Raw genomic sequence first — 15,115 nt, 5'->3', positions numbered from 1 at the left:
AGCAGCTAGCATTATAAACTGCACATCCCTTTGATAAATATTTTATAATCTGCAAAGCAGATTCATGCACAATTAACTGCATTTTAATCAACAGCGGCCAAATTGTCCTCCTATATCAACGCCTTATTACAGCGTAACCGGGGCTCGACAGGCCGTTCTGAACTGAGCACGTGTTGTTCGTATCCGATGCTAAACGTCTGATATTTAACTTCTTTTTCTTCTTTAATCCCTTTCTCTCACTCTCGCAGTAATAAAATAAAACATCAGGAGCTTCCACAAGATAAGTTATGAATTTAGGACTAAAAGGTCAAGATTTAAATGTTTTAAGTGGCTTGCCATAATTTGCTTATTAATCATGTTGAAGTGTTATCCACTAGGTGGAGCGTGGTTTGAGGTCAAGCGCCTCGGTTATCCCCTACACTTTGGGGGAACCCCCTCCTCCCCACTGTTTAGGCAAGCGGCCGGATTTTAACCCCAATCCTCAGACCAGCTCCTGCTTAGGAAAAGGGGGTGGGGGGGGTACAGAGAACTCCCAGTGTGTCTGTTTGGAAAACCGAGGGAACGCGCATTTCGGGAAAGACTGAGGAAGAGGCAGACCGCCCCTGGAGCCGGGTGGGAAATTTAGCTGCGTAGTTCAGGCAGCCCTGAAGAAATGGCTGCGTGTCACAACGTTTTCAATCTCCATCCCTTATCCAGTCCGGGGGCGCAGGGGAGCTGCTCCCGCCTGCTCCGGTGCTGGGCCACCCCCCTGCTCCGGGATTCCCACAGAGCCGCCAGGAAATCGAAAACGCGGCACAGCCACACCGTCTCAAAACGAAAACCTCCGTCTTTATTGCATTTACAAAGTCATATTGTTCAACAAGAGGGAAAAACAAGATTAGGTACATCCAGAACAATTCCCTTTCGACTCGGGGCTCCCTGGCATCCGGGGATACGGAATCGTCCGCCGGATCGCGGAAGGAGGATTCCCAGTCTCGCTGGCGTTCAACCCCAGGCCTGCAGCGTGGAGGTGACTCGGGAGCGGAACGCCCTTCCCGGGATTACTCTGGAATCACAGTCTCCTCTATCCCTCGTTACACCTAATTGTTTTAATTGATTCCGGACTTCGCAACAGGAGTTGGGAGAGAAGCTCCAAGATAAACTCAAGGGAGGGCTGTAGCACGAGCTCCAGCCTCCATCTTGGTCAGAGCCGGACAACACGCAAACGAGCTGCTGGATAAACAGGGTCAATTAGTGGTTGGTGTTAGTGGTTTCAGCTCATGAGTATGCCCTGTTGCCACAACACTGGAGTGGCTTTCTGTGCCTGTCTGTACCGGTCGCAGCCACCTGGAGTGGCTTTCTGTGCCTGACTGTACCGGTCGCAGCCACCTGGAGTGGCTTTCTGTGCCTGTCTGTACCGGTTGCAGCCACCTGGAGTGGCTTTCTGTGCCTGTCTGTACCTATCACAGAATAAAAAGCCAAGCGCACTGTGGGAAGCCCACAGAGACAGGATTCTGGGATTCTGGGAATCCCCTCCCACCCTCCCCACCCACCCTAGCAGTGCCCTACAGGAGGAGATGCCCAGAAACTCATCCCACTGCAAATCCGGAGCTGAACGTCAGGAGCCGTGCCCCGGCACGGACACGAGGAGAGGCGGAGGGACCGAGCGAGGAGTCAAAAGTGCAATAAGTTACAAGATCCGCTTCCGATATACTGGGAGACGCGGGCCAGAAAGGGTCCGGATTCAGACGGAGACTTATTTCCGTACAGCAGGAGACTCTTCCCTTTAGTCCGTTTTCTTTTTCCTTTTAAAAAAAAGAGTTACGTCTACTTTAAAAAAAAAAAAATTAAAATACATTCTCACCATTACACCGATTTCCCTAAAGTAAAAACGAAACCCGAGCGTACCGGGTCCGAACACCAACCACCGCAAAGCCTCCCTCCCCTCCCCCAACTCAGTAGCAGAATTTCTTTTTAAAAACACAAATCAGGACGATAAACCCAAGGAAAGCATCCCATCATCAAAAAAATATACAACATGTCAGGTGTTCAACATTTACAACGCAGTCCAGAAGCTGGAGCTCCCCCGGACCGGACCGGACCGGAATCTCATCCCACGGGCCTCCCCATCTCATGGGCCGCCAGCGTCCCTCAGGCCGGTCCGTGGGACCCCAGCTCGCACAGCAGAGCACAGACAGGGGGCGCCGTACCGTTTACAGCGGGGCGCTCGGACCCGCGCCCCCACCCCCCCCGGCGGCCTGGTCCCTTCCGGGTTTTGCCGAGTCGTCGGTTACCCAATTAAGCTCGTTACTGTCCTAATTGGACGCTTCTAGCATCTTCCTCGAGGTCTTTTACAGCTGATGGGCACACCCCCCTCTTCATTAACTACTGTTGCTCAGGCATCAGCCCGGCCTTGTCTGAAGCATCGCAATCAAGCAGCTCATTAACCAGGCCCGCCACGTACCAGAGCTCGGCTGGATCAAAACCCAGGAGAGACCGGGACCCTCCGGGATCCGGGTCCGACGCCCTCGGTTTACCCTCCCCTTTACAGCATTCAAGGTCAAGTGGCCAGATTCCCCGCCGCGCAGCAGTCTGATCCACTCCAGGTTTTACAGTGTCGCCAGCCGGACTCCCGGCGAACTGCAGCCTGATCCACCCCGGGCTTCCGGGAGCAGGGATCGCGAGGAACCGATCCAGAATTTGTCCCCCCAGCGCTGCTCCCGCCTCTGCATTTCCGGGTCTCTCCCCCCGGCTGCTTCGCGCCCAGCTTCGGGGGCGGAAGAGAAGAGAAACCGGGGCTCACACCCGTGCACCTCCGTCTCCTCTTCGTGCCTTCGAAAAGGAAGGAGAGAAAGGAGGGGTCGCTCCGGCGGACCGGAAGACGGGAATCTCCCCGCGAGAGGGAATCTCCCGGCGCAGCCCAGAACAGCCCGTCCTTACCTGAGAGGCCCCAGCCGGGCCGCTCCTCGGATGGATCCCTCCTGCCCGGATTCGAGCCGGACTTCGACTCAGGCGCCTCTCGCAGGCCCCCACACCCCCCCAGCCCCGGGTCCCACGTCCCTCCCGGCAGCCGAAAAACCCGGGCCCTCCGAGTCCGGGGCTTGTCTTAAGCCTCGATGAGAGCCTGACTGAGGGCAGATATTCCTTTCACGCCAGGTGTGCTTCTTCAGATACGTGGGCGACCTCTGGTGGCCAAGCGGAGTTACTACACTCAGCAACAGATTCCCACCCCCAGCCCCTCCTACTGCCTCCAGTTAGCAGCCGCAGTGCAGGAACCTTCCCAGATGGCGCACAGGCAGGGACGGCACGCTCAGACTCCCACTGCACAGCTGTGTGATCCATTCCGGGTCTTAACCCGCTGCACCGCGCGCGCAGTATCGTCGAGACTCGACAGCGGTTCGCACCCAGGTTAGCCTGGAGAGGCCTGTGCAGCAGGACTTAGTCCGGATCTCCTGCGCCCCCCCCCCAAAATAGGACGCTGGATGGTTCTGGTCAGCTGGTCCCACCCTGAAAAAAGCCCCCCGAGAGAGTGCAGCGCCCCCCCCCCACCACAAATCGTACCGCCCTGTCCCCGCCTTCCGCATGAACTCGCCGCAGGGCCTGACGCAGAAGATCGAACGGGAGTTGGAGGGCTCAGCCCGTGGGGTGCGGTCTCTACCAGCGACAGATTCACATCTGGGGTCGCGGGCCCTGAGGAGCAGCAAGACTGCGGTACCAGTGGACCCCCCAGGGTCCTGTGTGTTTGTGTGGGGGGGACCCCCGATATCGCTGCTCCCCTGGGCTGAGTGTCCAGTCAGCGGGGGGGGGGGGGGGGCGAACCGGACAGCCAGCGCCTGTACTACATGAAGGTTTACGAGGACATCCTGCCTGCAGACGTTTCAGGTTGAGCTTCAGGAGGTGCCGCAGCTTGTCCGGATCGAGGAGACGCAAAGAGACAAAACGAAAACTAAAAAGGACGAGAGAGGTTTAAAAATAAAAAGCCCGTCTGCGCGGGGGTGGGGTGGGGAGTTCAAATACACTAAACCGCACGAAAAACTAAAAAGGGAAAATAGCTCTGCCTATTAAAAACACTGCCTGCAGGTGGACGATCGTCTCCACCTGCCCGGCCAGTCCTCTCCAGGCCAAAAGATCCAATTCGGGGGAGGGGGGAAAAGGCGAATAAAAACGTTCCTTTCCTATGTGAAGGTGGGGGGCTGCGGGAGAATCTGGATCTGCAGGCGGGGGTTCGGGAGAGGCTATGAGGCCGTCAGCTCCGCCTCCGACATCACGGGGGTCCCGGAGGAGGAGGAGGCCAAGGAGGCGGTGCTATTGTCCAGGCTCCGCCCCCCTGCCCAGCTCCGGTTGGGCGTGACGGGCGGCGTGCTGTGATTGGACGGCGGGCCGGAGCCCGGGCTGTCGCTGGACGTCCGGCTGAGGGGGCCCTCCTGGCGGGCGCCCCTGGCCTCCTGCTGCTCCTGCAGGTGCCGGCAGATCTCCTCGGGCAGGCCCTGCAGCTCCAGCGCCAGCTCCTGCTCCAGGTCCGACTGCCTCTGCGGGAGAGGACCACAGCCTTCCAGACCACCGCGGATCACGCCGCCGGGCACGTTCACCCGGGCCGCTCAAGGCTTGGGTACCGGATTGTACCGCAGCGTTTGAGAGCCGGAACAGACAGAGAATCACAACAGCTCTTTGGACGGGCAGGAGGAGGCAAAACGAATCCATACCAGGTCTTCATTTTCTGCCTCCAGGGCCGCCAAATTTGCAGCTGTTTTTAAGACTAGGCTGAACCTCTGCTGAACTGCAGCGCCCCCCTCTGGGCAGCGGGAAGCAGGACCGAGCTGCGCAGCCCAAGCTCGGGTTGGGGCTCATCGCAGGCAGGTTGGACTCACCTGGGGCAGCTCCTCGTCGATCTGCTGCAGGATCTCCTGGTGCTGTCGGAGCAGAGCCTCCTGCCTCCTCTTCTGGGCTTCTTCCAGCTGGAACAGAGGCCGAGAGACCCATCATCACCATCATCATCATCGCCCTCACCAGAGTTTCCAGCATTGTCTTTGTATCCTGCACTGTTGCCACCTGCACAATTCATTTTCTTGGCACAGTGGTGAGTACTGCCGCCGCACATCGCTGGGGCCCCGGGTTCGATTCCAGACCTATCTGCGCGGAGTCTGCATGTTCTCCCTGGGTTTGTGTGGGTTGTCCTCAGGTGCTCCAGTTTCCTCCCACAGTCCAGAGACATGCTGGGGGGTGAATGGGCTTCTTGGAAAACTGGGCCTGGTCTGAGTGTGCGTGCGTGTGTGTGTGTCCTGTGATGGACTGGTGTCCCGTCCAGGGTGTGTGTCAGCGTGTGTGTGTGTCCTGTGATGGACTGGTGTCCCGTCCAGGGTGGGTGGGTGTGTGTGTGTGTGTGTGTGTGTGTGTGTGTGTGTGTGTGTGTGAGAGCGTGTGTCCTGTGATGGACTGGTGTCTCGTCCAGGGTGTAACCCGCCTTCTGCCCGCTGGAACTGGGAAAAGCAGTTAAATAAGGGATGGATGGACTTGATACTCCTACTGCACAGCAGCCTAATCCACTCCAGGTCTTATCACCTCCCGCACCCCTACAGAAATGTTACCGTGACAGCACGTGTGCAACTGCGTGTGACCTTCGCTCGGGTCCAACACGCACGAAACAGCCCGCAGTCGTGTTCTGGGACAAACCCCAGGCATGACAGCAGCTGGTAAAACCTGGACTGGATGGGACTGGATGGGACTGGACTCCCCCCCTCTCTCATCCGGGCGACTGCCGACTCACCTTGCGGATATGTGCCACCGTCTCCATGATGTGCCTGCGGTTGATCTCATTCAGCTCCCTGCCCAGGAGACACGGAAATGCACAAGTCAACGGCTCAGCACCCCACCACACAGCTGCCTGATCCACTGCGGGTTTTCCCAGTTGGCCTGGGTGTCATTCTGTGCGTCAAGCCTAGCACCCACACGAGTACAGTCGCACAAGAAGCCAACCATGTTCAAATAACGCTGCCCTCGGGCTGCGTTCCGATTAAAGCACAGTAAAACCTGGAGCGGATCAGACCGCTGCTCAACGGGAATCCGACCGGCGGCGCCGACGGAGCAGACCCCTGGGAGAGCGGGCACGGTCACTCACACTTCGGCCTTCTCGCGGCCCTTGGTCTTGGCCTCGGTGATGCTGTCCAGCCTCTTGCGATCCATGATCTTCTGCAGCTCCTTCTTCTCCCTGGGCGGCAGGAACAAGCCGCGGGCGTTTAGAGACCCTGTTTCTGTGCGTCACGGTAGCAGGCCGGGCTGCAAGACGCCGGCGGGACTGTGCGGTATCACACGCTCTGAACTCACAGGGGGGTGACCCTCACAAATATCAGCACTCTATGGAGGCAGGGCAAAACCTGACAGAACACCAAGCACATTACTGAGGAGGCTCAGACCTGGCATGGCCTCGTACATCACACAGGGGCTGCCGCAGATACTTAGATGTGGGAACTGTCTGTAGGGGAAGAGGGCCCACTCTGGATCAATCACCCCCACGCTGGACACCCCAGTATTGGTCTTACTTCTCACAGACGTCCTTCAGCTTCTTCAGCTGGGAGGCCTGACAGTCCCTCGCCGTCTCCTTGAGCTTCTGATAGGCCTGGAACACAGGCAGAGACGGGCATGGAACCCGGACGAGAGACAGCAGGCACAGACTGCGATAAAGCACAGGCTCAGGGACCACAGCCTGGACACACACACTGGACACAGACAGAGAGGACAGGCTCAGGGACCACAGCCTGGGCACACACACTGGACACAGGCAGAGAGGACAGGCTCAGGGACCACAGCCTGGACACAGGCAGAGAGGACAGGCTCAGGGACCACAGCCTGGACACACACACTGGACACAGACAGAGAAGACAGGCTCAGGGACCACAGCCTGGGCACAGGCAGAGAGGACAGGCTCAGGGACCACAGCCTGGACACACACACTGGACACAGGCAGAGAGGACAGGCTCAGGGACCACAGCCTGGACACACACACTGGACACAGGCAGAGAGGACAGGGTCAGAGACCACAGCCTGGACACACACACACTGGACACAGGCAGACCTGGCTGCCCAGAGAGGAGAGGTTCAGTGACCACAGCCTGGGCAATCACACTGGACACAGACAGAGAGGACAGGCTCAGGGACCACAGCCTGGACACAGGCAGAGAGGACAGGCTCAGGGACCACAGCCTGGACACACACACTGGACACAGACAGAGAAGACAGGCTCAGGGACCACAGCCTGGGCACAGGCAGAGAGGACAGGCTCAGGGACCACAGCCTGGGCACAGGCAGAGAGGACAGGCTCAGGGACCACAGCCTGGGCACACACACTGGACACAGGCAGAGAGGACAGGCTCAGGGACCACAGCCTGGGCACACACACTGGACACAGACAGAGGGGACAGGCTCAGGGACCACAGCCTGGGCACAGGCAGAGAGGACAGGCTCAGGGACCACAGCCTGGACACACACACTGGACACAGGCAGAGAGGACAGGCTCAGGGACCACAGCCTGGGCACACACACTGGACACAGACAGAGGGGACAGGCTCAGGGACCACAGCCTGGGCACAGGCAGAGAGGACAGGCTCAGGGACCACAGCCTGGACACACACACTGGACACAGACAGAGAAGACAGGCTCAGGGACCACAGCCTGGACACAGGCAGAGAGGACAGGCTCAGGGACCACAGTCTGGACACAGGCAGAGAGGACAGGCTCAGGGACCACAGCCTGGACACAGGCAGAGACGACAGGATTAGGGACCACAGCCTGGACACACACACTGGACACAGGCTCAGGGGCCTGTCTGCCATGTCCTCTCCTCTCTCACCTCTCTCAGCTGCTCCTTCTTCTTCTCCCTCTCCAGGCAGTGCTGCCCCTGCCTCAGCTCCAGCAGCTCCTTCATCTGCCAGTCCTGCAGCTTCATGAGCTGCTCCACCTCCGAGTCCAGAGCACGCAGCTTCTGCACAGCGTCCGGGGAGTCGGTGCTGACACACGCGCACACACGCACACACACACGCACTGTCAACACTCCTCCAGGCCCCATCTCTGTCCATCCCCTGACACCCCAACACTGCTCCTGACACCCCGACACCCCATCACTGCTCCTGACACCCCGACACCCCCCATCACTGCTCCTGACACCCCATCACTGCTCCTGACACCCCGACACCCCCCATCACTGCTCCTGACACCCCAACACTGCTCCTGACACCCCGACACCCCATCACTGTTCCTGACACCCCATCACTGCTCCTGACACCCCGACACTGCTCCTGACACCCCGACACCCCAACAGTGCTCCTGACACCCCGACACCCCGACACTGCTCCTGACACCCCAACACTGCTCCTGACACCCCGACACCCCATCACTGCTCCTGACACCCCATCACTGCTCCTGACACCCCGACACCCCCCATCACTGCTCCTGACACCCCATCACTGCTCCTGACACCCCGACACCCCCCATCACTGCTCCTGACACCCCAACACTGCTCCTGACACCCCGACACCCCATCACTGCTCCTGACACCCCGACACTGCTCCTGACACCCCGACACCCCAACAGTGCTCCTGACACCCCGACACCCCGACACTGCTCCTGACACCCCAACACTGCTCCTGACACCCCGACACCCCATCACTGCTCCTGACACCCCGACACCCCCCATCACTGCTCCTGACACCCCGACACTGCTCCTGACACCCCGACACTGCTCCTGACACCCCGACACCCCATCACTGCTCCTGACACCCCGACACCCCATCACTGCTCCTGACACCCCATCACTGCTCCCGACACCCCGACACCCCCCATCACTGCTCCTGACACCCCATCACTGCTCCTGACACCCCGACACCCCATCACTGTTCCTGACACCCCATCACTGCTCCTGACACCCCGACACCCCATCACTGCTCCTGACACCCCGACACCCCATCACTGCTCCTGACACCCCGACACCCCCCATCACTGCTCCTGACACCCCGACACTGCTCCTGACACCCCGACACTGCTCCTGACACCCCGACACCCCATCACTGCTCCTGACACCCCGACACCCCATCACTGCTCCTGACACCCCATCACTGCTCCCGACACCCCGACACCCCCCATCACTGCTCCTGACACCCCATCACTGCTCCTGACACCCCGACACCCCATCACTGTTCCTGACACCCCATCACTGCTCCTGACACCCCATCACTGCTTCTCTTCTGCCCAACCTCGTCTCCTGTTCTCCCCCGACACCTCACCACCTCTTCTGCCCCCCTCCTCTCCCGTGCCCCCCGATCTCCTGCCCCCCCCCGGCGCCTCACCTCCTCTTCTTGCTGCGCTTCAGGCTCTTCTCGATCTCGCTGCGCCTGCGCAGGCTGTCGCTGCGCAGCTGGCTGTTCTTGGACCGCTGCTCCTTGCTCAGCTGCAGCACCTTCTTCAGGTGCTTCCTGCGCAGCTCCTTCAGCTCCTTGCAGTGCTTCTTCTGCACCTTCAGGAAGGACTTCTGCTGCCGCAGTTCCTCCAGGGACTGGGCCCCCAGATCTGCGCGGGGAGAGAGGGCAGAGGCGGGGGCTGGGGGGGCGGAGAGGGAAGGGAGGGGGGCAGGCGGCGGCGGGGGGGCCCGGAGAGCACTTACCCGTCAGCACGGTGGCGATCAGGCCCTCCTTCTGCCCTGTGTGGAGACGGGAAACGGGCTTTCAGTCGCCGCGGCAACGGAGCATTTACACACCGACACCGCGCCACGCACCGGGGGACCGGTGGAAAGGGAGGGGACGGGGGACGGCTGGTCCGGTCCTGTGAGACCGGGAGGACAGCTGGTCCAGCGATTCGGGTCCGGTCCTGTGAGACCGGGAGGACAGCTGGTCCAGCGATTCGGGTCCGGTCCTGTCAGACCGGGAGGACAGCTGGTCCGGCGATTCGGGTCCGGTCCTGTCAGACCGGGAGGACAGCTGGTCCGGCGATTCGGGTCCAGTCCTGTGAGACCGGGAGGACAGCTGGTCCGCCTGGTCCATGAGACAACTGACCCGCCCTGTGACTGCAGCGACTCGGCAGTCTTCCTCCCGCCTACCTGAGCGGCCAGACACGATTAATCGCCACAGATCGGTACCTGTGCTGGTGACAGAAGTGTCGTTCCCCAGGCTGACAGTGGGGGGCAGCGGCGAGGGGTGGAGCAGGACGCTGCCCTGGCTGTCCACGGCGCAGGTCTCCACTTCCACCTGCTCCAGTTTCTTCTCCACATTCACCTGCACTCGCTGGGAACAGCACAACTGCAGTTACACAACCGCGCACCGCAACACAACTCTACCGCTGCGGTTACAGAACCACACACCACACGCTGAGCGCCTTGTCCTGCACTGCAACACAACTCCACTTTCTGAACAGCAGCAGGACTGCAGTTACTCAACCACACGGCTCTGCAGCACGGGCAGCTCAACAGCACAACCCCGCCGCAGCTGAACGCGGCCCGGCGGAGACCCGTGGCCCGGCGGTGCTGACCTCGTCATCAATGAGCGGGGCGAGCTGCCCCTCCCTCTGGTCCAGGCTGAAGTGCTTGATGGGGTTGGTCAGGGCCTCTACGCACTCTGCAGGACAACAGCACAGCGTTATCCCGTGAGGGAAATTGTTCTGCAATTTCTCTCACGGGATCAATAAAGTATCTATCTATTAGACTGAACCTCACCGTGGTGCTCATGGGGGATGTAGTCCATAGTCTCGGTGTACAGTGATAGTAGACAATCTCACCATGGTGCTCATGGGGGATGTAGTCCATAGTCTCGGTGTACAGTGATAGTAGACAATCTCACCATGGTGCTCATGGGGGATGTAGTCCACAGTCTCGGTGTACAGCGATATTAGACAGTCTCACCATGGTGCTCATGGGGGATGTAGTCCATAGTCTCGGTGTACAGCGATATTAGACAGTCTCACCATGGTGCTCATGGGGGATGTAGTCCATAGTCTCGGTGTACAGTGATAGTAGACAATCTCACCATGGTGCTCATGGGGGATGTAGTCCATAGTCTCGGTGTACAGTGATATTAGACAATCTCACCATGGTGCTCATGGGGGATGTAGTCCATGGCCTTGGTGTACAGCGATATTAGACAGTCTCACCATGGTGCTCATGGGGGATGTAGTCCATAGTCTAGGTATACACTTTTAGTTGACTGAATCTCACCAAAGTGCCCATGGGGGATGTAGTCCATGGCCTCGGTGTACACCAGCAGGGAGGACAGCATGAGAGGCTGGTTCAGATCGTTCCTCAGGTTGATGTAGTGGTACCCTGGAAACAGACACCACCCTCAGCACCACAGGAGGCGGGCCGAGCCGAGATCAACGCCGCGGCCGCCGCCTCCACAAGCCGCGAAGGTGCTCACCTGACCGGATGGCACAGACCGGCAGCACCCGGTGCCCGATGAATTTGCCGTTCTCCTCGTACACCGCCACCCGGAGAGACGCCAGCGTGGGCAGCACCACCTGCGGGAACACCGCGCGGACGGGCCGTGAGCCGAGGGAGCCCGACAGGAACAGGAAGGAAGGTGACTGGCACCTAAGAGGAAGCCCAGTCTCTCTGACTGTCTGAGTGCCTGTCACACCCCTTATCACCCTGTCTGCCACACCCACTAGCAACCTGTCCGTCATACCCACTACCACCCTGCCTGCCACACCCACATCACCCTGTCTGCCACACCCACTACCACCCTGCCTGCCACACCCACATCACCCTGTCTGCCACACCCACTACCACCCTGTCTGCCACACCCACATCACCCTGTCTGCCACACCCACTACCACCCTGCCTGCCACACCCACATCACCCTGTCTGCCACACCCACTACCACCCTGCCACACCCACATCACCCTGTCTGCCACACCCACTACCACCCTGCCACACCCACATCACCCTGTCTGCCACACCCACTACCACCCTGCCACACCCACATCACACTGTCTGCCACACCCACTAGCAACCTGCCACACCCACTAGCAACCTGCCACACCCACATCACCCTGTTTGCCACACCCACTACCGCCCTGTCTGCCCCACCCCCTACCACCCTGTCTGCCACACCCCCTACCACCTGCCACACCCACTACCGCCCTGTCCACCACACCCACCACCTGCCACACCCCCACCGCCCTGTCTGCCCCACCCCACCTGCCACACCACCCTGACAACCAAACGCCTGAGTAGCACCTTGGCGAACATCCAGGTCTCCTCGTTCCAGACCGGGTCCAGAGAGTTGTTGTTGGACGTCTTGGTGCGGTACTTCCTCCGGGTGTCCACCGGCAGGCCGAACATGTCCACCTCCACGTACACCCCCACCTTCTTGTCGCTGAGGAACTGCCCCGAGATGATCTGTCGGGACGGGGGGCTCCGTTAATACCCAGGCTGGAAGGGCAGCAGAGGCGGGGGCGGGCGGAGGAGCCCACGGGATCCCCCGCTCACGTTTGTGGGAGGGGCGGCAGCACGCGTGCTCCGCAGCGCCCCCTGGGGGGGGGGGGGGGGGCAGAGGCTGCCACCGGACCGCTCAATTCGCACGTCTCCACACGTCCAGAGCCCCAAGCAGTTCGAAGAGTGGGCCACCAGAGGGCGCCACGTCAACTCAAGAGTCACCCGTTCAGGATGCAGGAGGCTGCGTCGGGTGTCCGTGGATACGCGCTCTCCAGCGCCTCCCGCCGCACAGGGGTTCGAAACGGACGGCTGACGTTCCGATCTAACTGGACACACAGAGGGCCCTCTCTCTCCCCCCCCCCCGACAGCGTGGGACGTCCCGTACCCTGATCTTGACGGTGTTGGCCACGACGCCGTCCATGATTTCCACGGTGAAGGGGTCAAAGTGCTTGTCCATCCTGCGCATGAACTCGGGCTTGAGCAGGTAGCCGCTGCGGCCGTTGTACTCGAATATGCCCAGGTTCAGCTGCATGGGGAGGTCTGGCGTTGGGAGGGTTAGGGAGAGGAGGTGTCGTTAACAGCCTGGATCGATGTGGCTGTGCAGTGCTGCAGTACTTTGTGACTGAGGGAGACACGCTGACAGACTGTCTCTCTGACTGACTGACTGTGACACCCCCTGTCAGCCTACATGCCACGCCCTCTACCATCCTGGGACACCCCCTACCACATCAACTACCACCTTGCCACACCCCCTGACAGCCTGTCTTACCCCCTGACAAGCCTAAAGCCACACCCCCTGACAGCCTGTCTTACCCCCTGATGGCCTAAAGCCACACGCCCTGACAGCCTCTTACCCCCTGACAGCCTAAAGCCACACCCCCTGACAGCCTGTCTTACCCCCTGATGGCCTAAAGCCACACCCCCTGACAGCCTGTCTTACCCCCTGACAAGCCTAAAGCCACACCCCCTGACAGCCTGTCTTACCCCCTGACAACGTAAAGCCACACCCCCTGACAGCCTGTCTTACCCCCTGACGGCCTAAAGCCACACCCCCTGACAGCCTGTCTTACCCCCTGACAACGTAAAGCCACACCCCCTGACAGCCTGTCTTACCCCCTGACGGCCTAAAGCCACACCCCCTGACAGCCTGTCTTACCCCCTGACGGCCTAAAGCCACACCCCCTGACAGCCTGTCTTACCCCCTGACAAGCCTAAAGCCACACCCAATGACAGCCTGTCTTACCCCCTGACAAGCCTAAAGCCACACCCCCTGACAGCCTGTCTTACCCCCTGACAAGCCTAAAGCCACACCCCCTGACAGCCTGTCTTACCCCCTGACAAGCCTAAAGCCACACCCCCTGACAGCCTGTCTTACCCCCTGACAAGCCTAAAGCCACACCCCCTGACAGCCTGTCTTACCCCCTGACGGCCTAAAGCCACACCCCCTGACAGCCTGTCTTACCCCCTGACAAGCCTAAAGCCACACCCCCTGACAGCCTGTCTTACCCCCTGATGGCCTAAAGCCACACGCCCTGACAGCCTCTTACCACCTGACAGCCTAAAGCCACACCCCCTGACAGCCTGTCTTACCCCCTGATGGCCTAAAGCCACACCCCCTGACAGCCTGTCTTACCCCCTGACAAGCCTAAAGCCATACCCCCTGACAGCCTGTCTTACCCCCTGACAACGTAAAGCCACACCCCCTGACAGCCTGTCTTACCCCCTGACGGCCTAAAGCCACACCCCCTGACAGCCTGTCTTACCCCCTGACAAGCCTAAAGCCACACCCCCTGACAGCCTGTCTTACACCCTGACAGCCTAAAGCCACACCCCCTGACAGCCTGTCTTACCCCCTGACGGCCTAAAGCCACACCCCCTGACAGCCTGTCTTACCCCCTGACAAGCCTAAAGCCACACCCCCTGACAGCCTGTCTTACCCCCTGACAAGCCTAAAGCCACACCCCCTGACAGCCTGTCTTACCCCTTGATGGCCTAAAGCCACACCCCCTGACAGCCTGTCTTACCCCCTGACAAGCCTAAAGCCACACCCCCTGACAGCCTGTCTTACCCCCTGACAAGCCTAAAGCCACACCCCCTGACAGCCTGTCTTACCCCTTGATGGCCTAAAGCCACACCCCCTGACAGCCTGTCTTACCCCCTGACAGCCTAAAGCCACACCCCCTGACAGCCTGTCTTACCCCCTGACAGCCTAAAGCCACACCCCCTGACAGCCTGTCTCACCCCCTGACAGCCTGTCTCACCCCCTGACAAGCCTAAAGCCACACCCCCTGCCAGTCTGTCTTACCCCCTGACAGCCTAAAGGCACACCCCCTGACAGCCTGTCTTACCCCCTGACAAGCCTAAAGCCACACCCCCTGACAGCCTGTCTTACCCCCTGATGGCCTAAAGCCCCACCCCCTGACAGCCTGTCTTACCCCCTGACAGCCTAAAGCCACACCCCCTGACAGCCTGTCTTACCCCCTGACAAGCCTAAAGCCACACCCCCTGACAGCCTGTCTCACCCCCTGACAAGCCTAAAGCCACACCCCCTGCCAGTCTGTCTTACCCCCTGACAGCCTAAAGGCACACCCCCTGACAGCCTGTCTTACCCCCTGACAAGCCTAAAGCCACACCCCCTGACAGCCTGTCTTACCCCCTGATGGCCTAAAGCCCCACCCCCTGACAGCCTGTCTTACCCCCTGACAGCCTAAAGCCACACCCCCTGAC

At 60.1% G+C, this 15,115-nt stretch overlaps 1 protein-coding gene and 1 long non-coding RNA gene across 4 annotated transcripts in view; one reads left to right on the top strand and one right to left on the bottom strand.

Annotated features, from left to right (window-relative positions):
* Positions 1 to 808: 808 nt before the first annotated feature.
* plcb3 (phospholipase C, beta 3 (phosphatidylinositol-specific)) overlaps positions 809 to 15,115 on the bottom strand; it is a 41,812-nt gene continuing 27,505 nt past the window's right edge. For 2 of the 3 annotated variants that reach the window (XM_088609045.1, XM_088609044.1), the window contains exons 20-33: positions 12,774 to 12,928; positions 12,191 to 12,352; positions 11,370 to 11,469; positions 11,171 to 11,275; positions 10,489 to 10,574; positions 10,100 to 10,244; positions 9,629 to 9,664; positions 9,315 to 9,534; positions 7,823 to 7,979; positions 6,516 to 6,592; positions 6,095 to 6,184; positions 5,744 to 5,801; positions 4,848 to 4,934; positions 809 to 4,508 (exon numbers count right to left, since the gene is read on the bottom strand). In XM_088609045.1, the coding sequence (XP_088465171.1) occupies positions 4,215 to 4,508; positions 4,848 to 4,934; positions 5,744 to 5,801; positions 6,095 to 6,184; positions 6,516 to 6,592; positions 7,823 to 7,979; positions 9,315 to 9,534; positions 9,629 to 9,664; positions 10,100 to 10,244; positions 10,489 to 10,574; positions 11,171 to 11,275; positions 11,370 to 11,469; positions 12,191 to 12,352; positions 12,774 to 12,928 (1,772 nt within the window). In that variant the 3' untranslated portion in view covers positions 809 to 4,214. The remainder of the gene's footprint in view (positions 4,509 to 4,847; positions 4,935 to 5,743; positions 5,802 to 6,094; positions 6,185 to 6,515; positions 6,593 to 7,822; positions 7,980 to 9,314; positions 9,535 to 9,628; positions 9,665 to 10,099; positions 10,245 to 10,488; positions 10,575 to 11,170; positions 11,276 to 11,369; positions 11,470 to 12,190; positions 12,353 to 12,773; positions 12,929 to 15,115) is intronic. The other variant, XR_015927741.1, reaches the window with a different exon arrangement.
* On the top strand, positions 6,990 to 7,943 carry LOC148646651 (uncharacterized). Its single transcript, XR_015927743.1, has 3 exons — positions 6,990 to 7,069; positions 7,434 to 7,485; positions 7,785 to 7,943. It is a non-coding gene; the product is annotated as an uncharacterized LOC148646651 (long non-coding RNA).

Source organism: Lepisosteus platostomus, chromosome 16 (genome assembly GCF_059453375.1).
Source record: "Lepisosteus platostomus isolate fLepPlt1 chromosome 16, fLepPlt1.hap1, whole genome shotgun sequence".
NCBI lineage: Eukaryota > Metazoa > Chordata > Actinopteri > Semionotiformes > Lepisosteidae > Lepisosteus > Lepisosteus platostomus.
This window is presented reverse-complemented; position numbering and strand designations above follow the sequence as displayed.